Source organism: Cyprinus carpio, chromosome B22 (genome assembly GCF_018340385.1).
Source record: "Cyprinus carpio isolate SPL01 chromosome B22, ASM1834038v1, whole genome shotgun sequence".
In the NCBI taxonomy this organism is placed as follows: Eukaryota; Metazoa; Chordata; class Actinopteri; order Cypriniformes; family Cyprinidae; genus Cyprinus; species Cyprinus carpio.
The window spans coordinates 5,790,063-5,816,286 of record NC_056618.1 but is presented as its reverse complement, the minus strand read 5'-3'; the positions used below and the strand labels follow the sequence as shown (position 1 = coordinate 5,816,286).

Genomic DNA, 26,224 nt, shown 5'->3' with positions numbered 1-26,224 from the left:
GCTTGATTAGCTGGTTCAGGTGTGTCTTAAGCCCTATTCGCACAGGATTAGTATTATCTAGGGACCTCATGTGATTTAGAAATGACTCATTTACAGACTTATCTTCCAGATATGATGTCAAGGTTTGCATAATATTATAAATCATAAACAGAAGAATGTTCCATGCTGCTATACATGTCATCCATCTCCATCTAATATTTTATGTTTTTGCTCTTCTGGTGGTTTTCAGCTTTCTTTTTATGGAAGTGCAAATTGTATAGCAGGATAGTGTATAGTGGTACAACCCAGGACCCAAAATACTATCAAAACACTTAGCAGCCTTTTTTCTTTTTTTTCACAAAAGATGGATAAAAAGGAGCTCAGGAAAAAAAAAAAACTTGAAAAAATGATATTTTTGGCTGGATCTACATTTAGTCTGTCCTTGTCTGGTCTCTCTTGTCACCAGTCCTTAAACCTGTGACAGGATTGTTCCAGTACTCGGCCAACTTCCTGGACCCACTCCTACAATTGTTGCTACAGTCTACCCCAACCCTCCCCCTCCCAAAACCAAATAATAATTTCATAACTGATTTTGCTGCTCTGGTCAAACTCCTCCTCCAGCACTTCTTCTGATATCTGCCCAATATCTTACTTATTTTCTGCTTTTCAGCTTCCCACTGCCACACGATTTCAGTTCTCAATCACATGTCAAAGTCTTCCACCTGTTCGCTGGACCCTCTTCCCACTGTTATGGTTAAGGCTGCCTAACCTCTCTGCTTTATCTCATTTCTGCTGTAATTTGCTCTTCACTCACCACTGGAATTGTTCCCACCTCCTTTAAAGCTGCAGCCATTACTCCATTTTTGAAAAAAATCTGGTAACGATCCTAACAATTTCAATAATCTCTGTCCCATTTCTAATTTACCCTTCCTTTCCAAAATCCTCTAAAAAAATTGTTACTACTCAACTTCACCCTCATTTAACTTAATCTTGATGAACAATTCCAGTCTAGTTTCCGCCCTTTTCATAGCACAGAAACTACACAGAAACATACACTACATAAAAATCACTAATGACCTTCTTCGTTCAGCTACAATCTTTTAGTTCCCAACCTTCTTCCGTTAATACTGGTGTGCCTCAGGGTTCTGTCCTGAGACCCCTTCTATATATATATTTATAATACAACATCCAATATCACTTGTTACAGAAAAAAAAACCCAACCACTTCTACCCAAAAGAACACAAAACCACTCCTCCCCATCAAACCTAATTCCACTCTTCCTTCTTCAGCTCTCACTGACTGTCTCAACAAACTTAAATCCTGTTTTTCTTCTAATTTTCTCAAACTAAACAGTGACAAAATGGGATTTATCAACTTTATCCAAAACTAATAGTTTTTCTCTTTCAATTGATAATTCCTCTGTCTTCCCTTCTCCTCAGGTTAATAGTTTGGGTGTTCTCCTGGACAGTACACTGTCATTTCAATCACATATTAATAAAATCACCCGGTCCACCTATTTTCATCTACATAATACTAACCGCCTTCGCCCTTCCCGCCTTCGCCCTTCCCTTACCCCTCATACTACTGCTTTTCTTGTTTATAGTCTTGTCATCTCCTGCATCGATTATTGTAATTATCTTCTATTTGGTCTTCCTCACAAATCCCTCTATAAGCTCCAATTGCTTCAAAACTCAGCAGCACGTATTATCGCTAGAATCCCCCCCTTTTACTACGTCACCCCTGTTTTACAGCAGCTTTATTGGATTCCTGTTAAGTTTCACATTGACTTTAAGATTCTACTTTCAACTTCAAACATAATCCATAACCCTCACACCTAACATACCTACCCCATACCTCCTCCATATCCATACTCCCTCTAGCTCACCTTGATCTACTTCTTCTCTTCACCTCACTCATCCTTTTGCTCGCCTCTCCACAATGGGGAGAAGGGCATTTTGCTACTCTGCTCCCCGGCTCTGTAATTCATTACCACCAGATATCAGAAATATTGACTTTTTCTTATCTCTTTTTAACCCTTTCGCACGTGAGTTCAGAATATTCTAGCTGAGCCCCCAGCGTGATTTTTTTTAGGCGACCGTTATTTTAGAATGTACTGCCTTATTGTTTCCACATGGATCACTTTTATTTTGTTTTTCCTGTTTTATTCAAAATATTCACAAACATGCTAACTATATAATGAAATATCTGATATTCCGATTCTGAAATATGTGCTAGTTTTAAACACTTTTATATCGACCGTGTTAGTTGATATATAGCGGGTGATGGGCGCCGCCATGTTAGTTTGTGCTGAATCCGAGCAGTGGGATTTACAACAAGCAAATTCTTCCTCTCCTCCCAAAACACGTTAAAGTAGGTCTCCGGTAAACTGGGAGAAGAGCAGAGTAAACTTTATAGTTACCTGCACAAATATGATATCAATAAAAAAAATGTAGTCTTAGGTTATATTATATGTAGATTATATTTGTAAGGATCATTATTGCAGTTTCATAGATATCAGCATGTATTTTACAAACTGTAAATGAGGTTTTGCTAGTACTTATGTGTATTTAAATGTCTGAAACCTAAAATAAGCATTATATGGTTGAAAACACTGAATATAAGTGATAATATGACAAGTGCTCAGCACGTCTAATCTAGCTCCATGCCAGCCAAAGCGCAAAAGCGGATTTAAATCAAACAGCACTTGATGACGTGACACCGAAAGTTCTAATCACAAACCTACACATCCAACAACCAACCAACAATCAAAAAACCATATACACTATATATATATATATAGATAAAGAGAAATAAATTTGCTATATACACTAAATACTATTTATTCTATTAGAATTTCCACCCTGTTAGGTTTATAGGCCTAACAGGGTGGAATCTAACAGGGTGGAAAATTTTGAGCTAAGTTAGCCATAGCTCACTGAGTGACCAACATTTAGCTAGCTAGCCTTCTACAGATTAACAGAACTTTTATAACTATGTCAGATTTGGTTTTACATTTATTTGATAGGACAAATATTCTCCATAATATAGCCTAACAGGGTGGAATTAAAAAAAAAAAATTAGGAGTGAGAGTTGAAAGCCTTACTTCAGAATTCCAGTGGGAAAAATAAATGATGTCACTTTTTGAAAATGGTCTCAATGAAATTACAGTCGCTTACTAGTTCGGTGGGGAAATGGCGAGAATAGGCAGTATACGACAGGGGTGAAAGCTGACTGGCGGGTGACAATCAAGGGTATTGCAAGACGAAGCAGAAAAAAAGAAAATTGCTGCCACAATGATGCTATATGTTGGGGAGTAGAGGCAGTTTAGCCTAGTCTATAACATATTAAAACCATATTTTGAGTGGTGTATCATTTCCATGGTACTATTTTTGTGGAAGTTGATTACTTCTGCAACTGGGGACATACTAAATTGACAATTGAAGCCAAGGAAGGTGTGATCTTTTAGTATGTATGACTATATTTTAGAGAAACGAGGACATTACGTACCCTAAAGCATTGTGACACTTAAAGACGTACTGAGTAAAAGGAATGACCCTAAATAATAATACAAGGATATCATAGATATATAGATAATAGATCTATATATATATATATTAATCTAATAAACAAAAGAAGTAGAAGAACAATGAAAATTCACAAATTATAGCTACACAAAAGCTTGAATGCTTAAAGATAATTAATGGGGAAACTTTTCACCGAAAATTTAATTAATTACATCACCTTACACTTCCTTATCCTCCTGTTTAAAATGCAGAAAGAAAACACAAAAGATACAAAGAGACAAACCCATAATCAAATACTGCACTGACGCCTTGTTGTAATTACTGTGATTTTGAGATGACAACATGCCTACTTGGAGCTGTTCCCACCCTTGGAGTCAGACTCAGAACCATTGCACTATCAATGCCAAAACATAACTAATTAATCTGAGGGGGTCATGCAGTACAACTCATAGCTCTCAGAAAACTCCCAGTTCACACACCTAAAGAAGTTATTCCAGATCTTAAAGGCAGGCTACAGGCAGGTGCGTTTCAGGGTTGGAGTTGCGTCAGACCTCCTTGGATCTTTAAAAATGCGATTTTAGAAAGCGCTTCAAAACTCTCCTGACCTACCAATTCAACGTTTTTTCCACTGTGAGATCGCAGGTTGCGAGGATGGCAGCACGAGTGTCTTGCTCACTGATTGCTGTTTTGTTGTGTCTTGCCAAAGGACCTGTCACAGGTGAGGACTTTTAAATTCATTACAAAGCGCAAAGAAAATATTAATAAATAAATACAAATATGACTTAAGGGACATGTCAGAGCATATAAATATACAGTGTTGAGTTGGTGTAGTTTAAATATCCTGATAAAGTTTATATCTAAATAATAATTTATGTGTTTATAGTTTTCTTGCAAGGAAAATACAATGACAAAGATGAGCATTGTTTATTTTTTTTATTTTTTATTTAGGAGCCGTTGATTTGGAAAAAAATGTGTTGTTACCATCAGGTATGTATGCCATCACTACTGTCCTCTTGTTAAATTTACAAATGCTCTGTAGCCTACTTTACCCGTTTAACAACTCTTAGTATTCAGTTTAGCATGGGAGCTAATTACAACTTACCGTCTTGAAGTACAGACGTCCAGTGAAAGTCAAGCTTTGTGTTGTAGTTTAAATACAAGTAATTAAGATTAAGGTATTGGTTTATATTTCTTCCATTTCAAGGAAAACAATGACCAATATGCATCATTGTTATATAGCTACAAAATTATGTACTTATGTTTTTTTACAGTAAATGGATCCATTCATTTGGCTGCCAGGTTTTTATGTATGCCATCACACTCTTTTTTTTTTCTTCCAAATATTCTGTTTGAATGCAATTTAGCATCTGGGGCTTATCATGACTAGTGACCCTTTAATGAAGTATTAAAATGCTTGAAGTGTGGTGGTCATGGTTGAAGTATTTATTTGTGTATATATCGTATTAAAATGGGCTGATGTCCATGTTTTATGTTGGCATTACTATACACCACCAGTTGTGGGGTAAGTTCTATGTTGTAATGTCACTCCTTGCCTTTGAAACAGTTTAGGGATAAATGGTGGATTTTTAAACTACTTTGATTTGATACAGATAAATTTGTGTCTGTTATAAAGCTGCAGTCCAAAAATATTCCATCCTCGTAACTATATACCATTGAAAACCGCGGAATTATATTCCATTCGCGGAATTATATTCCATGCGTGGGTTGTGATCCAGCGCGGATGAATCTGTTTTGAGGTGAATGTGTAGCTGTCAGTCACCGCACCGGTGTGGATATTCACTGTACTTAGTAATCACAGATTCTAGCATACATCTTGGAATATATGACCCAAATAAGACTTTTCACCATATACTGTCATCTGATTTTTGACATTTAATTATTCCAGCTGCTGTGGGAATAGGCTATAATTAAATGATCCGCCATCTGCAGGATCCTCGCATGTGATAGCCTAGTAGCAGGGACAACTTTTTCATGTTTACAGACGTGACGTAATGACGCAGTGCCATGCTCGAATTTTCCGCGAAAACGGAGCCATATAAAGGTATTTATTATAGGTGCATCTCAATAAATTAGAATATTGTGGAAAAGTTGATTTATTTCAGTAATTCAACTCAAATTGTGAAACTCGTGTATAACAATAAATTCAATGCACACGAATGATGGGGTAGTTTTAGTCTTTGGTTCTTTTAATTGTGAAACCCACCAATTCACTATCTCAACAAATTGGAATACTTAATAAGACAAATAATAATAATAATAATAATAATAATAATAAAAACATTTTTGGTGAATTGTTGGTCTTCTAGAAAGTATGTTCATTTACTGTACATGTACTCAATACTTAGTAGGTGCTCCTTTTGCTTTAATTACTGCCTCAATTCGGCGTGGCATGGAGATGATCAGTTTGTGGCACTGCTGAGGGTGGTATGGAAGCCCGGGTTTCTTTGAACAATGGCCTTATCAGCTCATCTGCTTTTTTGGTATCTTTGTTTGTCATTGTCCTTGTTGACAATAGCCATAGAATGGCTATGGGGTTCAGGTCTAGTGAGTTTGCTGGCCAGTCAAGCACACCAACACCATGGTCATTTAACCAATAGTTTGGTGCTTTTGGCAGTGTTTTGGCAGGTGGCTAAACCTGCTAAACTGCTGGAAAATGAAATCAGCTCTCTTCAAAAGCTGGTCAGCAGAAGGAAAGTAGACGGGTGAAGTAACATACGGAAACGGTGTCGGTGGCTGAAGTGACATTGTTTTTTAAAAAACACAAATGGCCTAACACCAGCAAGATGACATGTGCACCCCAAATCATCACAGACTGTGAAAACTTAACACTGGACTTCAAGCAACTTGGGCTATGAGCTTCTCCAACCTTCCTCCAGACTCTAAGTCCTTTGTTTCCAAATGAAATACAAAACTCTTTTATCTGAAAAGAGGACTTTGGACCACAGGGCAACAGTCCAGTTCTTCTTCTCCTTAGCCCAGGTAAGAAGCCTCTGACATTGTCTGTGGTTCAGGAGTGGCTTACAAGAGGAATATGACAACTGTAGGCCAAATTCCTGACATGTCTGTATGCCTTGATCCCAGCCTCAGTCCATTTCCCTTGTGAATTTCACTCAAATTCTTGAATCGATTTTGCTTGACAATCCTCATAAAGCTGCGGTTTTCTCTCGTTGGTTTGTGCATCTTTTTCTTCCACACTTTTTTTTCCTTCCACTCAACTTTCTGTTAACATGCTTGGATACAGCACTCTGTGAAAAGCCAGCTTCTATGGAAATGAATGTTTTGTGGCTTACCCTCCTTGTGAAGGGTGTCAGTGGTTGTCTTGTAGACAACTGTCAGATCAGCAGTCTTCCCCATGATTGTGTAGCCTAGTGAACCAAACTGAGAGACCATTTTGAAGCCTCAGGAAACCTTTGCAGGTGTTTTGAGTTGATTAACTGATTGGCATGTCACCATATTCTAATTTGTTGAGTGACTTAGTGGGTTTTTGTTAAATGTGAGCCAAAATCATTACAATTAAAAGAACCAAAGACTTAAACTACTTCAGTCTGTGTGCCTTGAATTTATTTAATGCCAGAGTTTCACAATTTGAGTTGAATTACTGAAATAAAAGAAATTTTCCACGACACGAGGTGCACCTGTATACTATATAATATATTATTGGTGTGTGGGTCAGATTTTTTTTTCTTAGTCTATATGTTTTTTCTATCATGTTTTGTATGTCAGTTGGACCAGCAAAGCCAGGAGTGTGTCCTAGAAACAACGTTAAAAAAATGGTGTTAGGAGTGTGTGCTGAGATGTGTTCCCATGACAGTGACTGTCCGAATGATCAGAAATGCTGCAGCAATGGATGTGGACATCAGTGTATGCCTCCATATAAAGGTATTTATTATATTTTATAATATCAGTGTGTGGGGCAGGTCTTTTTTTAAATGCAGTGAGGCATTCAGTGAGGTTTCTGTCATGTGTTTGTATAACAGAAAAGCCAGGAGTGTGTCCAAGCAAAAACCTCAAAATAGGAGTGTGTGGTGAATTGTGTTCCCGTGACAGTAACTGTCCAAACAACCAGAAATGCTGCAGCAATGGATGTGGACATCAGTGTATGGCTCCATATAGAGGTATTAATATGGCAATGTGTGGGTCAGTTACTTTTTTTTTCTTCTCCAAGTGCAGCGAGGAGTTGTGATGATGTTTGTTCCATGTGTGTATAACAGAAAAGCCAGGAGTGTGTCCAAGAACACCTCTCAGAATAAAAGGTGTTTGCGCTGAGTTTTGTTCTCATGATGGTGACTGTCCGAATGATGAGAAATGCTGCAGCAATGGATGTGGACATCAGTGTACAGCTCTACCGAAAGGTATGCTATACTAATGCATTGGTAAGATTTTTCCCCATTACAGTTCTTCTGTGATCTGGTTTCCCTGTTTTGCTTGTGTAACAGAAAAGCCAGGAGTGTGTCCAATGACTTTGGCTGGAGTAAGAGGACCGTGTGAAGAGTTGTGTGTCAATGACTTTGACTGTCCGAAAAATGAGAAGTGCTGCAGCTCTATATGTGGAGGACGTCTATGTACACCTGCATCTTAAGGTATTTGTTCTGTTGATGCTTAGGTCCCCAACACACACTGAGTATTTTATCATTTGAAATGTCAGAATAACTGAATTTTGCCCATTGCACCACTGTAATCGCATGGCTTTCCAAAATAGATTAATCATATTTGGAATACAACTATCTCTAAAAGTAAAGTTTGCATGTGTTGAGTGTTTTGTAATGTGTTTGAATGCCTCTAAATGAAGGGACTAATTCTGTGCAGTGAAGCCTGGTCTATATCTCAAACCAAATGTGTGCTGAGAACTCTTCCATGATTAATGTCCTTCCAGACAGAAGTCTTGCCCAACCACCTGTGGAAATGCATGCAGATATCATACCAATTTATCCACTGGGAAAAGTCTTTGATTGTCTTTCCTTGAAGTCATTGATTGTAAGGTTCTGTGTGTGTGCATTTGTTGTTGTTAAATCTAAAAAAAAAAATAATAATTTTTTTATTTCACACTAATGAAAATGATGTCGGGATCATTTTTTGCCTATGAAATCTGCTTGTACTAACAATTTCATGATTTGTGTTATATCTGAGCAATGATTATATCATAATTGCTTTTGGGGTTTTTCATTTTGTAAACCTTAATGCCTAATAAATTCTGTTTTACCCTAAACATTACTGAGAATGAATGGGATGTAACATTAAAAGGTGTGTGAACTTGCAAGCACGATGTCAGACACTGTAATATGCTCTGGTCCCCTCCCTGCTTACCATAGTGATGAGATGCATAGGAGATTGTCATCACTCAATGGCTGGATGCCTAAGTGGTGCCCGCAGAATAACATAGGTTTCATAGACAATTGGACGAGCTTTTGGTGCAGACCTGACCTGTTGAAAAGAGATGGTCTTCATCCCTCCTGTGGTGGTGCCGCTCTTCTCTCTAGAAATATGGCACATAGTCTTAGAGTGTTTACTTGACTAACTGGGGCCCAGGTCAGGAAGCAGACAGACTGGCTAAACCGACCGTCTGCTAGCCGCCTCCAGTCACAGAAGTCAGTTAATTCTCAGCACATAGAGGTTCTTTCACCTAGATATAACACTATAGAGACTGTGTCTGTTCCCCGAAGTAGAAAATACAAAAAATCATCCAAACCAATTTAAGAGTAACAATTTAATTGAGGTTCAGCAAATAAAAAACAGGTGCAATACGGATAAACAAATGATAAAGCTTGGCTTATTGAATATCAGGTCCCTTTCTACGAAAGCACTTTTTGTAAATTATATGATCACTGATCATAACCTAGATGTGCTCCCCTTACTAAAAAGTAGTACTGTATACTTCAAGTTTATTTTATTAAGTATACTTAAGGAAAGTTCAAGTATATTTTTAAGTATACCTTATTTAGCAAGTATACAAATATCAGTGTTCTAGTAGTATACTTGTAAGTGTACTGTTTCAATAGTCCTTGGGACTAAATTGACCCACTTTCTAGTATATAAAAGTATACTTTTAAGTATACTTTAAGTATAACAGTAGCAAACTATGAGTACACAACTAGTTTACCTCTATGTTTGTAGTTTGTACTGCAATTATACTAAAAGTGAACGTATAGGTATACTAATAGTTTACTAATTAAATACTTTGTACACTTTGAAGGATAGTCTCAGTAAACTACTAATTTAGTAGTTTTATACTGCAAGTATACTCATAAGTTTTCTTTAAGTGAACTTTACATCATACTTTAAGTATACTTTTATGTCCCCATATAGGTTTTAATATATATATATATATATATATATATATATATATATATATATATATATATATATATATATATATATATATATATATATATATATATAGTATATATTTTGTTATATGAATATCTGGACATACAAAACATCCAAAGAAAGAACAGGGTATCTGCTGTTCTTCATAATCAAAACGTAGATGGAGTCGATCAACACCCCAAAGCTTGACTGAAATTATTACCTCTTCATTTTATTCCATAACATTACAGTTTTGATGCTCTTTCATGATCGTGTTAGATTACATGTGTTAGTATCTGTTGTTCCTTTTTTCTTCCGCACTTGCGTTTTATTTTTTTATTTTTTTGGAAATTCTGTACGGAAGATGTGTACTAGCGCCCTCTACCATATAATAATGAAAAATATATTTAGACTTTTTGTAACTATAAGTCAGGTATATTTAAATTTCAATTTAAGTATATTTCTGAGAAGTACATAAAGCCCATTTCTGAGAAGTATATAAAAAGTAAACTAAAAGCATACTTTCCTATTTTTAGTTTAAAATAATTATACTAATAGCACATAAACTTCTTTTTCATAAGGGTAAGTTTCATCAAACTGTGGACTCCTCTCTTTTCTAGAATTTTAAATACAGTTGCTCCTTTAAGCTTAAAGAAGATTAAGGAAAACAGTTTGACACTGTAGTATAATGAGCACATTCACACCCTAAAGAGAGCAGCCCGGAAAAAGGAGAGTAGCTAGAGGAAAACAAAACTGGAGGTATTTCGTATTGTTTGGCTGAAAGTAACCTACACTATCCTACAGAAAAGCATTAAAAACTGCTAGATCTGATTACTTTTTTCTTTTAGAGAAAACAAACATAACCCAAGGTATTTATTCAATACAGTGGTTAAATTAACAAAAAATAAAGCATCAACAAGTACTCACATTTCCCAACAGCACAGCAGTAATGACTTTATGAACTACTTTACTTCTAAGATCAATACAATAATAAAATTGTAACCATGCAGCCATCAGTTACAGTATCGCATCAGACAGTGCATTATAGATTCCCTGAGGAACAGTTCCATTCATTCTCTACTATAGGAGAGGAAGAATTGTATAAACTTGTTAAATCATTTAAACTAACAACATGTATGTTAGACCCTATTCCATCTAAGCTCCTAAAAGAGGTGCTTCCAGAAGTCAAAGATCATCTTCTGACTAATCATCTTCTGACGAATGAGTAATTCGTCATTGTCATTAGGATATGTCCCCAAAACCTTCAAACTGGCTGTTATTAAGCCTCTCATCAAAAAACCACAACTTCACCCCAACAAAGAACTAGTTAATTACAGACTGATTTTGAATCTCCCTTTTCTGTCCAAGATACTAGAAAAGGTAACATCCTCACAATTATATTCCTTCTTATTGAAATATGGTATCTGTGAGGATTTCCAGTCAGGATTTAGACTGTATCATAGTACTGAGACTGCTCTAATTAGAGTTACAAATGACCTCCTCTTATCATATGATCGTGGTTGCATCTCTCTATTAGTGCTGTTGGATCTTATCTGCATTCGACACTATTGACCACAACATTCTTTTGCATAGACTAGAAAACTTTGTTGGCATTAATGGAAGTGGTTTAAACTGTACTTATATGACCGCCATCAGTTCGTAGCAGTGAATGAAGAAGTATCATATCGATCACAAGTACAGTATGGAGTACCTCAAGGCTCAGTACTAGGGCCGTTACTCTTCACGCTTTACATGTTACATGTCAAACATCATATCAATTTTCAAATCTTGCTTATTACTAAGCCCTGATTGTTTAGCACCTTCAGATTTGAATGAGCTCTTGTTACATTATAGTCCTCCACGTCCGCAGCATTCTCAAAACTCTGGCAATTTGATTATACCTAGAATATCAAAATCAACTGCGGGTGGCAGATCCTTTTCCTATTTAGCGCCTAAACTCTGGAAAAACCAACCTAACATTGTTCGGGAGGCAGACACACTCTTGCAGTTTAAATCTAGATTAAAGACCCATCTCTTTAACCTGGCTTACACATAACACACTAACACATTTCTAATACTCAAATTCGTTAGAGGATATATAGGCTGCATTAATTAGGTAAACTGGAACTGGGAACACTTCCCATAACACCAGATGTACTTGCTACATCATGAAGAATGGCATCTATGCTAATATTAGTTTCTCTCTTATTCCGAGGTCACCGTAGCCACCAGATCCAGTCAGTATCCAGACCAGATGGTGGATCAGCACCTAGAAAGGACCTCTACAGCCCTGAAAGACAGCGGAGACCAGGACAACTAGATGAGCCCCAAATACAGATGCCCTGTAAAGACCTTGTCTCAGACGACCACCAGGACAAGACCACAGGAAACAGATGATTCTTCTGCATAATCAGACTTTGCTGCAGCCTGGAACTGAACTGCTGGTTTTGTCTGGCCAGAGGAGAACTGGCCCCCAGACTGAGCCTGGTTTCTCCCAAGGTTTTTTCTCCATTCTGTCACCGATGGAGTTTTGGTTCCTTGCCGCTGTCGCCTTTGGCTTGCTTAGTTGGGGACACTTCATTTACAGCGATATCGTTGACTTGATTGCAAATGATTGCACAGATACTATTTAAACTGAACTGAGCTGAATGATGACATCACTGAATTCAATGATGAACTGCCTTTAACTGTCATTTTGTATTATTGACAAACTGTTTTCCTTATTAATGTTGTTCAGTTGCTTTGACACAATCTTTTGTTTAAAGCACTATATAAATAAAGGTGACTTGACTTGACTTGACTCTGTAGTATTATTGTCTGTGTACATAATTAACTGCCCATCAAAAATGGGAATTGAACTTCCAGATCCCAGAATCCACTGAATTGACATTGAAGACTAAGTTGGATGATAATTGAACATCCAAAATTAAATGTATCTTAAAATATGGTTTATCAGATGTTCTAGATCAAGCATGCAATCTTTAAATATATATTTTGCAGATGTACGTGTGCTATTTGGGATAATAAATTTAGAAAAAAAGAGATTCTCATAAGATACTTTTTTTGACAAATTTTAATGGTACTGTATTTGAAAAAGTAATGTGTAGTCTGTTAAATGCAATCTCCAAACAATGTTTATTAGCGTTGATTAATTTGTTAATGTTTATTAATCTGTACAGTGTTTTTAAAATCCCTATTTACTAAACTCACGTGCCATTTGCCTGAGACTCACTCCAAAGACATCACTGAAACAATCACAAGATGAAATCAAGGTTTTAATTAGTAAAGCTGAAATGAAGAGATTATGAAAAATAACATAGAAATAAAATAAAAAAATAATGTGAGATAAAGGAATAAAAGAAAGACGTTTATACCAAGTCCAGGACATTTTGGGGTGATAGATTTATAGATATGACAGTAGAGGTCGAGAAGATTACTTTTGCACAAAATAGGGTAATTGTGACAAATGAGGACACCCAGAAACAGTAAATAAAACATTCTAAAATGTATTGCACATGAAAGGAAGACTTCAGCTATCTCATCAATTAGGGGAATTATTATATCATTCTAAATTATATTAGCAAAACGGGTAAAGACAAACAAGATTATATGAGGAAATGATCACATGTTTATATTACTTTATCCCCTTATTAAACAGTAGACCAGTAGGTGGAGTAAATGTACATTTTACGTTAGTTTCCCAAACCGCCAAAAACGAAGAGGCGTGCTTAGAACTGCTCTTTCAAAACAAAAGATTTTCAACATTTTTTGAAGCATTACAATATAGTTTTTTTTTTCTTAAAGTAATTCATATTTACATCTTCAAAACAGGCATTCAGAGGACCAGGAAGAACATAAATCGGTAAAGATGGGAGTTTACTGAAGATTATAGTGAGATCAAAAATGATCCAGACTCCTTCAGAGTGAAACATGAAGATACAGAAGAATCAATAGGTGTTTATTCCTGATAATTTAGTAATGATGTTGTGAAATTGATCAACTCTCTCTCTCCAGTCCCGATATAGAGTTATAATTTTAGCCAGAGAGACAGTGAAGCTCCAGAATGAAAATCCTGAGTTAAGAGTTAAATATGAATTTCAGCTCGTCTGGTATAAAGAACACATTGACATATAAAATATGTGACAAAATAAATGTGCTGTTTGATTTGGAAATGGTTAGTGTCCATAACCTTTTTGCATCGCATATAAATAATATAATTCTGCCTTATAAAGTGATGATAATCCACATTATATCGCAAACAGAAGTTATTTCAAACACTTATTGCTGTCTGAAAGATAATTTACAGATAAGTGACTTTAAATGTCTAATGCTGATGTTAGCTGATCGCGATATGAAATGATCAGCAGCAGCGTTGACCCTCTTCAGCCTGATTTGGTATTCGATAGGCCAAAACACTGGCTGTTGACCCAGGGAAAGCCTTGGAGTTTACTGTAGAAATGTGACTGAGCCTGGCACACACTAGCATACCCACTATTGGCCTGAAACACAGATAATCATCATTTTGTATAGCAACTGTAGCAAATGTCTTTTCCTTTCACATTTCTATCATGTGTACTTGATTTACTTAAAAATGACTTGAAAATTAACTTTGAATATTAATTTTAATTTTAGGCTTGATGGAAGAGAGTGAAGAGAGCAAAGAACTGAATGAAGCAGAGGAGAAACATCAAGTCAAAACTGAAGATGAATCTTTGAGTTGCTCACAGCAAACAAGAGGCAAAAAATCTTTCAGCTGCCCTCAGTGTGGAAAGAGTTTCTTATCCAAGCAAGGTGTTACGTATCACATGAAAACTCATTCTGGAGAGAAACCGTACACATGTGACGAATGTGGGAAGAGTTTTAGACAAGCAGAAGCTCTTAAATTACACCAGAAAACACACAGCGGTGAGAAGGATCATGTGTGCTTTGATTGTGGGAAGGCTTTTGCTACTGTTACCGTACTGAAACTGCATCAGAGAATCCACACTGGAGAAAAACCTTACAGAGATTTAGTCAATCAGGACAACTAAAAACACATGAGAGGATCCACACTGGAGAAAAACTATACACACATGATCAGTGTGGGAGGAGTTTTACACAAGCAACCGGTCTTAAAGTACATCTGCATTCTCATTCTGGAGAAAGACAATTAAGGCAGTACAAGATTGGATGTAGTGGATATTTTTAACTGCCGTATTTTTGTGTTTGCTTGGTTTTTATTTTGTGTTTATGTAACTGTTGTATTATTGCAACTCAGTTTTTGCCATGAAGACAGCATTAGATGCTAACATGGCAGTAAAAAATAAATAACTACTGGATGCAATGGTCAGAAAACATCAAATTTTTATAAAACATTTTTATACATAAAACAAACAACATCCATTCATAACAAAACACAAAAAGAACAACAACAGACATCCTCTATATAATCAGCGCCCGGCTCGGCCCCATCAATTTGTGCCGCTGTACCTTAGTGAGAGGGAAACTTGGCTTAACCATATAATCCATCGTAATAACGAGGATAAAAGAAAGATTACATATGTCCATAAATTATTAACAGAATAGGACACTCTCCAAACATATGAAGAAAAGTACCTGCTGACGCAGTAATACAGAAATGGCAGTTGTAATTTGGTTGTAGCTTCATTTTGAATTATTATACATACATTTGAGTTATTATACATGCTCTATGAATAACTTTGAAATATATAAAATATAAGAGTTACTTTTTCTTCTATCATAGACGCAATCAGCCTGCTCAATCTCAATATCGCATCCTTTCAGTGCAGGAATCCACTTGGAAAGGTTAGCTTTGAGGAAGGCGGCTGCATCGAAGCCTTCTGCCCCTCTGGTACCCCCGCCAGTCGTACGTTATTTATCCTGCTCCTATCTTCCATGTTCGTCACTTTATTGTAAGTTGCTCTAGCTGCTTTCTAAGGTTCGTGACTGTCCTCGTATCCTCACGTGCAGCTGCTTGAAGGGAATCGACCCGGTCACGCAATGGCTAGTTCTTCAACTTCTGCTTTTAGCTCTTTTACAGAGTTTCTGGTCGCTTGTATGTCCATTTGTAGGTCACGCACACGGGGTCAGTACAGAATCTATCGCATCTCTTACTGTCAATGCCACAACTGTGTCCAAAGTAATTTGCTGCTCTTTAAGTGCTAGCTTGATACCATTATCAATGGCGTATACTCTATATCTATATCAAGGACCCCCAAACTCGTTCCTGGAGGGCCGGTGTCCTGCAAAGTAAGCTCCAACTTGCCTCAACACACCTGCTGCGAAGTTTCTAGTATGCCTAGTAAGAGCTTGATCAGCTGCTTCAGGTGTGTTTAACTGGGGTTGGAGTTAAACTCTGCAGGACTCTAGCCCTCTAGGACTGAGTTTGGGCACCCCTGATCTATATGATTTCATGTTTATTCGCATTGTATTATTATTTAACTGCATGCTATTTTGGGGTATTGAGAATGTAAATAAGCTGATGCTTATACACTAAACTTTGAAGAAGCTTGAACAGAATAATTTCAGTGTTCATCAGGTCTGTGTTTCACTAAGAATTTGTTGATATAATATGTATCACAATGCAGGGGTTACAATACAGTATACTGGCAATATATTGTAATATTTTTTTTTTTAGAAAAAAAAAAAAACTCAGTAACACCACCATATGAATGAAAAAATAAAAAATAATATATATATACATAATTTAATCAAAGTAAATGCTTGCACACTGCACAGTTTTCGGCTGTCCCAGACGAAAGAATATACATAATTTAATCAAAGTAAATGCTTGCACACTGCACAGTTTTCGGCTGTCCCAGACGAAAGATTGGCATCGTGAAACAGTCATGGCGATTTCTGTGACCGTGGCTCCTAATCGGTGCTCTGAAGTCAGTGATGGAGGTTTAAAGACGGCCGTTGTCACGGTTTTGTGTCTAATGTTAGCCTATAACACAGCATGATCATCGCACAGTGTGTTGCTGGTATGGTCCACGTTCACTGACCAGCAAATAAAAACATGTGGCATGAAATCAACACAACATGGTGCTGAAACATAAAACTTCTTACCTCAAGCTCTAATCCCTTCTTCTTTCGCTGCTTCCACATTTTTGAGATGGTCCTCACTGCAGAACACAAGATTCAGGGGGCGTGGTTGGATCCAGATCCAACTTCTCCCACCTTACGTATACCTAAACCTATCCGTCTCCACCCCCTGATCCCTAAACCCACCCACCGCCACCCTTAAACCTACCCATCTCCACCCCTAAACCTACCAATCTCCACCCCCTAGATGGGGATCCAACCATGCCCCCTGGATCTTGTGTTCTGCAGTGAGCACACCCTGTGCCACGTCAGCACACAAAAGAAAAATACAGCTGCTAAAGTGTGATTTATCATGCTCTTTTTGTGTACCACTAGTGCATGCTGATGACATTTGTATTCTTCTATAGTAACATGCGTCATATTGTACGGATCAGTAGCGTGTGTTTTCCAAACTGGATATATCGCCCTCCGAAGGGCACTTCGGAGTGAAAACAAAAATGGCCACCATATTGAAGGGTTGTTCCAAACTGAAGTGCTCAAAAACTGATGACAGTGAAGGACACTTCGGACCCAATGATCCTTTAAGGGTACAACTGATGGACACTTTGGGCTCCCATGATCCTTTGCGCAGATTCTTTGCATGATGATGCTGCTGCTTCTGTGTGGGCATGTGGGCATAACGCAGAAGGGAACTTCAAGAAACAATTGTTTCGTCCCCTACACTCTTCAACCCTTCGAAGCTCTCACTCTGGAGGGCAAACCCTTTGAAGGTATTAGGGCATAGGGATAAGCCTTTCCGAATGGAACACAGGGTAGTTGTCCTCATCATACAGTCTACACGCGTCGTAGATCCATGTTGTATAATGTGACATGCAGTGGACTTTTGCTAAAATTGTGCAGTGTGTTTTGGGCTTTACAGTACCTTATCCTTCTGTTTAAAACTCATAAAAATACAAAAAGGTACAAAGAGAAATGCTTTTATACGGGGTGTCAAATTCAGTTCCTGGAGGGCCACCTGGAGCGTTTTGCTCCGACCCTAATTAGACACACCTAAACCAGCTAATTGAGGTCTTCAGAATTTCCAGAAACATCAAGGCAGGTGTGGTGGAACTGGTTGGTGCTAGACTCTGGACACTGGCCATTTAGATGTTTAGATATCAGCATTTACCACCAAAGACTACCATCTCATACAAAAAACACTCATAAAAACACATTTTAAACAGACAATTAAAATCAGATTTTTTTTTTTAACAATCTCTTTCTCACAAAAGAAAACACCAGAGTTTTATCACTGACTGATTTCTGCATTGTGAATTCTTTTATCATAAACTACAAACTGCAGATAATATGATGTTAGAGATTAATTTTGCTTCACTGGGTTATAATGGAAGTTATTGCATAATTTGCGCTTGACTAACATCATAAACTGACATGTTTGTCTGTAGTCAGAATATGACGTGCCATTTCTCCAAACATACTATGTAGAAGTAATAGTGCTTTTGGAGTTTGTGTTTATGAGTTAGGAAGCAATATATATATATATATATATATATATATAAATATTATATATATATATATATATATATATATATATATATATATATATATATACACATATATGATGTCAGGTGTGTTCAGGTGTTTCATTTTATTTTAAAAAGATGGCAACACACTTTTATTTTGACATCTCAGTTTGTATTTTCATAGTTTCAGCAAAAAAAAAAAAAAAAATATATATATATATATATACATATATATATATATTTTTTTTTTTATTCTGAACAATGTCAGCGGTGCTGTAGAATGAACGTCACAGCCGGAGCATTTTGAGCCAATTAACTTTCAGCAGGAACAGAATAGAGATTGTATAGTCAAAAATAAAGCATTTTTAATTTTAAATTCACTTCCCCCACCCCAGGAGTTGCACCACTGGAACCAACCATGTTTACGTGAATATGTGGCAAACAGGAATTTTGACATTTTCTAGGAATTTTGACCTTCTAGCACATAAAGAAATTGTGAAGTTATTTTATCAGGAAAAACCTTATACTTAGAAAGAGGGCTGGAGAAGGGGCCTATTTTCAATCCATGACCTGCCTCCACAAGTCCAACTTGTTTCAACAGGACTATATGCAGATAAATAAACAAATAACATACTGGATTTTTTTAGAAAAACCTTCTACAGTCAAACTTTTTCAATAGGCACAATAGAAAAAAAACACTGCACATACAAATTAAATCAGCAAAAGCTATATCGATTAAAACTATATGCTCATCTATTTAAACTGTTGTTAACACCACTATAAAAACCTTCATATTGACCAAAAGTAAATGTAGCCTATGAATTAATTCCAGAAGTCCACTCCACCAAACCCGTAATCAAAAGCTGCATTCACGACGTGTCGTAGTCACTGAGATTTCAAGATGACAACACGTGACGTTCTGCTTGGAGCTGTTCACATCCTTGGACTCAGATTCGGACCTATCATACTATAAATGCCTAAACATATCAACTAATAAATCTGGGGTGGCCAGGTACAAGCTGTAGCTCTCAGAAAACTCAAGTTCACAATAATGAGTTCCAGGGCAGGTTTAGGGTGCCAGGGGCCCCTGGGTTTGAGGTTAGGTTTGGGTCCTACCTATACACTACAAATGCCCTCAATTAGAACATCATTATGGAAGTAAAAAACATACTACATAAAAATTTAAATATGCTTTGAGGTTTTAGTACAATTAATATGCAACATGTTTAGCCTAGTCAAAGTTTAGTTGTGATAGTTTAATAAAATAAACAGCATATGTTCTCTCAGTCGAGAGATCAAACCCTAAAATAACCCTGATTACAAAAAAGCCAGAGATGGGTTATTATAAAAAAACAAAAATACAAAAAAATAAATAAAAAATTGGAAAAAATTCGCATTTGGGAGCTGTTAGCCCCGACTGGCCCATTTAACTTTTGTGTGTGCAGTAAAATGCGGCTAATAAATTTTGACCGGCACATAACTGAAAAAATCAAACAAACATAAAACAGGTTTAAAGCGGGGGCCCATGGGCTGCAGCCCAGTCATGCCCAAAGGTAAATCTGGAAGGCCATGACAAGTTTTACAGGTTGGTATCTAGTAATCACGGTAATTACGATATGTCGTGAACAAACACATGAACAAGTTAATCTGGGTCTTCAAGGTGAGTTTTTAGAGGTGGAGTTGCATCTGACCGCTTTAAAAACCCTCCTGACCATCCGATTCAGCACGTTTTCCAGTCGATGGTCGAGATGATGACAGCTCGGGTGTGCTGCTCGTTGATTGCTGTTTTGTTGTGTCTCTTTGTATACTTGAGCACAACGGACGCCAAAGAATATGTCACAGGTGAGATTTTTAAAATTTTAATATGTAAACCCAACTAAACTAAGATTTTGAGAACCGTTCAAGGACTATATGTGGGCTTTGGAGTGGCTAAGGTGCTCTATAGTGTAGAAGATTTTTAAAGTATGAATTAATCATGTACAATAAATGTGAATATAGCTATAAGTTATTCTACTATTAAAATGTATTCGCCTGTGTAAGAATGTATAGGGGCCTGCATGAGAATGGAATGTGGGCAGACAAATTTTATGGTAAAGCTGCACATCTTGTTTTGACATTAGACAAATTATGTGATGGGGCCTCTTCCATTTACTTTTCAGGAAGCAGACTAGAGGCACTGCCAAAAAAAGGTAAGCAACTAACATATGTATGAAATATAATTGAATACTCTTTGAGGAAAAACTGTATAAACATTCTCTGTAGAGTCTCTCAACCTCATTGTCTTTAATGAAGTCTCTTCTGGCATCAAAACCTCAAGAATTTCATTTAACTTAAACAAAAAAAATAACAGAACAGAAACCACAACACTGAATTATACTTGAAATTTTGAAGAGATTTGAGAATTTTTTTTCTATATATATTTTTTTTTTTTTCATTCAATGATAATTTTTTTGTTATGTGTTTTGTATATCAGCAAAGCCAGGAGTATGTCCTATATTCAATCTTGATGGAACAGTGTTAAAACCATGTTTGAAGTTGTGTTTCCTTGACCGTAACTGTCCGGATGATGAGAAATGCTGCAGCAATGGATGTGGACGACAGTGTATGCCTCCATATAAAGGTATTTATATAGTGTTATATTAATGTGAATAAAATTAGTTCATATTTTTAAATGGAGTGAGGTGCTGATTCTGCTTTCTCTATCATGTGTTTTTGTATAACAGAAAAGCCGGGAGTGTGTCCAAAAATATATCCTGAAGATGACATGTTAGGAGATTGTGCTGAGTTGTGTTCCAAAAACGTACAAATACCGTATGATGAGAAATGCTGCAGCAATGGATGTGGATATCAGTGTATGCCTCCATATAAAGGTATTCATATTGTTATTAATGTGAATAAAATTAGTTCATATTTTTAAATGGAGTGAGGCGCTGATCTGCTTTCTCTATCATGTGTTTGTATAACAGAAAAGCCAGGAGTGTGTCCAAAAATTATATCCTGAAGATGACATGTTAGAAGATTGTGCTGAGTTGTGTGTTCCCCAAGATGGTCAATGTCCGGATGATGAGAAAATGCTGCAGCAATGGATGTGGACAACGGTGTATGCCTCCATATAAAGGTATTCATATTGCTATAATGGTGTGAATTAAATTATTTTTTTATATTTTTAAATGCAATGAAACATTTAGTGATCTGCTTTCTCTATCGTGTGTTGTATAACAGAAAAGCCAGGAGTGTGTCCAAAAATCCAAATATTAGGGGTGTGTGAGGAGTTGTGTTCCCAAGACGGTGACTGTCTGAATGATGAGAAATGCTGCAGCAATGGATGTGGACATCAGTGTATGGCTCCATCTAAAGGTACATTATACTAATGAATTGGTCAGTTTTTCCCCATTACAGTGATTGAGTCATTCAGCACTCGGTGATCTGCTTTCTCTCATGTGTTTGTATAACAGTTAAACCAGGAGTGTGTCCAAGGAAAGCACTTGGAATAGGATTACACCATTTTCTAGAGTGTGTCGACGACATTGACTGTCCGAACGATGAGAAGTGTTGCAGCACTAAATGTGGACATGAATGTACACCTCCATTTAAAGGTATTGGTTCTACTGATTCTTGGGTCTCCAACATACACCGTTTTTGAGTTATATAATTTTCAATTGCAAAGTAACTGAATTTGGCCCATAACACCATTTCAAACGTATGGCTTTTCAGAATGATTAATACTTTGAAATACAAATTACTCTAAAAGTAAAACTTGTTTATGGTTTGAGTGTTGTAATGCATTTGAGTTTGAATGCATCTGACTGAACAAACTAAATCTGACTGTTTCCATGCAGTGAGGCCTGGTCTATGTCTCAAACCAAATGTGTGCTGATAACTCTTCCCAAGATGATCCGTATCCTGCCAGACAGAAGTGTTGCCCAACCCCCTGTGCATACAGCTAACTATGCCAGTTTAGCCACTGGGGAAAAAGTCCTTGGGTTTTTTTTTTTTTTTTTTTTTTCTCATTGCTGTTCTTGATCTTTTAAATTTATTCAATCTTTTAGCTTAGTGAGACGTGTGTGTATTGAATGTTGTTGGGGTGAAATACAAATACCAGAAATTAAACCAAGATTGCAGGGTAACCCTAATGTGAGGTTTATTAAACACTGGTTTAATAGCATAGTCAATATGCCTCTAAATACTACAGATTTGATTATTATTATTATATTTTAATTAATATAGTACTTGATACGTTTGACTCATTTTCTTCAAAATATTTAAAGATTAAAATGTCAAGTTTATCATTTTTATAAAACTGTTTTTGTGAAAATCTACCTAAGCAAGTAGTAGGCACCTGACAAAAAAGGTAATAGATAAACCCTGCACCCTCTGACTAAAAGCAGACTGATTATTTTTTTGCACCAGAAAACACACACACACACACACTTCCTTCCTCCTCCTCCCATTTGATTGCCTCATGAACACTGTTTAAAAATGTCTTTATCAAAATCAGATTAAATCATTGTATTTGGAAATTACTTGGTGGTTTATATTTTTGACGGACAGTCAGTGAGGTTTGTATGGAGCCTCTAAGGGACCTGGTGGTGGAAAAATAATTGTTATATTGTAAAACTTTCACGCTCAACTAAAACCAGAGAATTGTCTTCTGAGAACTGGTGAACAAATCGTGTAATTGTGTAAGTGTGTGACAAAAGATTATCAGTTGTGTTCCCTACTGACTGAAAACCATATCTTAGTGTTGCAAAAGCATTAAAAAAACTTCAACAGTGTTGTCCATCTTGAAATTTCAAAAAAAACAAGGTGAGCACAAGTGAGAAAGTCAGCGAGACTCTTTTGTTTCAGTGTACCTCACACAGCCCACACATAAGTAGATGCTGACTTGTGCAGTCATCATTGAGTATTGCTGCCTTACTGTCAATATAGTAATAGATATTGCCATCTTTCCTGACCACCTCTGGTTGTTGTATGGATAACATCTTTCAAACTGGCAAACAATAATTTACCCTGACTTTCACAACAACCTATTATTCATAACTGCCCTCACCTTCATTACTTCTATCCCTCCTTGGTCCCTACAAGTAAATTAACTTCTGTTTTATTACTACAACCCGATTTTCTGATACACCAAGTATCACTACCATCAATACTTTCTGAAATAAGTACAGATTTGTGTCTCCATCTTCCTAAAATCATACAAAAACAAACCCAACTTACATGCATAAAGTCTATTATACTGCCTGTCAATGCTGGTCAATAGTGCCAGCTACATACAAAGTATGCATGACATAATAGGAGTTTTGTCAGTTATGCATGAGGATCAGATTTGTTGATCTCAAAGTTGTTGTTTTTATAAAAGTGCATTAAAAATGAAAATAAATAAATAAAAAAACCTTTAGAAAAACACGTTTGGATGTACAGTGCTCTATTTTTTTTTTTATAACTTGGAATTTATATGTATTTTCTAGCTCCAAAATAGGCTCACTATATGGTCCTTGAGAGCATGTGGTGCTAACATGTCTCAATTTTACTGGTTGAAGGGGATGGCATTTGACATCACTATTAAAATGATGACATTTTGAGGTTGATCATTTATTTTTTTGTTTTTTAGCATAATTTTCTTAGTGTCATTTATAAATGACTATACCATAGCGAAGAAAGTCGACGAAGTAACCCTTTGGCATCAGGACCAATTATTTGCCACTAGATGGCGCTCCCAGAATATATAGATACATATATATATATATATATACATATATATATATATATATATATATATATATATATATATATATATATATATATATATATATATATATATACACACACACATACATACATACATACATACATACATATATATATAGGTTTCTTGTCCGGTTTTACACTGATAAACTTAACTTGATAAGGCATATCTATTCACCAACTTGTAACACAGAGCGCCTTTGCTTAATACATACATATGTGGGAGATGGAAATGGATAACATGAGTCAAAAAATAAAAAAAAAGAGGACTTGAATAAGCCCATTAATGGCATGTTTGAGTCATTCTCTTAACAAACTTGGTTTATTTCCTCTTTCGTAGTGAATAATAAATGGTTAATTACTCTAAAGCCTAATTTATTGTACTATTTGACGTAGCCTACTTTTACACTGAATCATTCCTTGGCATCCTCACTTGCAACTGGAGCGCCTTGCTAATACACACATATGTGGGAGATCTTGAATGGATAAAATGAGTCAAAAAATAAAAATAAGAGGACTTGAATAAGCCCATTAATGGCATGTGTTTGAGTCATGCTCTTAACAAACTATGGTTTTTTTCCTCTTTCCATATTGTGAATAATAAATGTATATCATTTTAATGTAATTTGTTACACAATGGGCCTACTTACTGTAATACTTATTTACATTACTACTTTTTACATCTCGAATTATTCCTTGGCATCCTCACATACTAAACTGCATTTTTTTTTTTTTTTTTTTATTGTTTTTGCATGCTGGAGTTATGCCTATTACTTCATGTGGCAGAGTGCTGTTACATTTAAGCTAGCGTTGAAGAAAATGACACTATCAACTAGACATCCTAAAGAGGAAAGTTGACAGCAAAAATAGGGCATACAAACAAGAATAGAAAGACAACTAGGCTTCATCCTACCTAGTTTTTTTTTAAATGGCAAAGCCGGTGTGTCTTAGAGGGGATGAAGTTGTCGCTGTTTGCAAGAATTATAATATTAGAACGACCAAAATTAAAAGCTTTTCAAATTAAAAGCTCAATTCATCTTAAATAAAACATTACTGCAAAAACATTGTTGTACTATTTTTGAGAAACCCAAAAATCAATAAAGACAGAAGTGATTGTGAGTAATTATTGCTGTCATGACAGATCTATTTCAGTTCAGTTCAGATTTATTACGGGCACTTTATTTACCGACCACTGCCATAGGGTTAGAATTCACTAACATTAAATGATGTTTCATAAACAAATTTTGGGAGGAGCATGCGCGGATAATTAACACGTCCAGTTCATGATTAGTGATTACACCATTTGCCAATCAGCTCAAAAGGAAACACCTATAAATAATCAGAATGCGTCCTACCTTCATTGCTCGGCTCGACTTTCAGCATTTGGTTGGCTCTGTTGCCATCTTATCCTGGGCCAATTTTCCTGTCCAACAGCGAGAGATCTATACCTGGGATTTTTTCAGATCTGCATTTACGTCCCCTGATAACTCCTACCCGTAAACCGGCCACAAGCGCAGGCGTTATTGCGATAGTGTGATACATTTTCTGTTGTCTTTTTAGGAGCTGCAATATAAAAATGAGTACAAAGTAAATATCTTTAGAAACAGCGTGAGAGTGAATAGCACATAACTGCAAATTAACGTTACTGCTATAAACATGTCTATTGGTACAATGTGCAGTGTTTCTCACAGCCTTACATTCTATTTGTGGCAGCACTCCCACCGCCCTCATATATATATATATATATATATATATATATATATATATATATATATATATATATATATATATGTATATATATATATATACAAATTCATTACTACTGCCAGCAGGAAGGCTTTAGGAAGCGGGGAGAGATAAAGGATTCTCCGGGGAATGGCTGCAAAGCAGCGCTGAGCTCTAAGCGCTACACTTATCAAGCATTGTGCAAAATGAAATATGAATTAAATTAAAAATTTTCTAAAGCTGATCAGTTTCCTTCTGAAATACAGTGATATAAAAACACACGCATCGGTTTCTGATTTTGAAACGTGCAGTGCTCATGTTTATTCAATGAAGTCAAAGCCTTTTGGAAAATCTAT

General features: G+C 36.3%; 2 protein-coding genes across 2 annotated transcripts in view; both read left to right on the top strand.

Moving 5' to 3' along the window:
- The window catches only part of LOC109047750 (multiple epidermal growth factor-like domains protein 10), a 99,454-nt gene extending 90,740 nt beyond the window's left edge, over positions 1-8,714 (top strand). The window contains exons 9-13 of the mRNA XM_042748943.1: positions 7,249-7,404; positions 7,503-7,640; positions 7,737-7,877; positions 7,962-8,105; positions 8,399-8,714. Coding sequence (XP_042604877.1) covers positions 7,249-7,404; positions 7,503-7,640; positions 7,737-7,877; positions 7,962-8,104 — 578 coding nt within the window. The 3' untranslated portion in view covers position 8,105; positions 8,399-8,714. The remainder of the gene's footprint in view (positions 1-7,248; positions 7,405-7,502; positions 7,641-7,736; positions 7,878-7,961; positions 8,106-8,398) is intronic.
- An 11,362-nt stretch (positions 8,715-20,076) lies between these two features.
- Positions 20,077-21,900, top strand: LOC122141460 (waprin-Phi1-like; the record flags this gene model as incomplete). The annotated part of the gene is made up of 6 exons (XM_042748942.1): positions 20,077-20,237; positions 20,555-20,584; positions 20,869-21,015; positions 21,119-21,265; positions 21,618-21,752; positions 21,851-21,900. Coding segments are annotated over exons 1-6 (612 nt in total), but the record flags the coding sequence as incomplete, so codon positions are not given.
- Between the last annotated feature and the right edge of the window lie 4,324 nt (positions 21,901-26,224).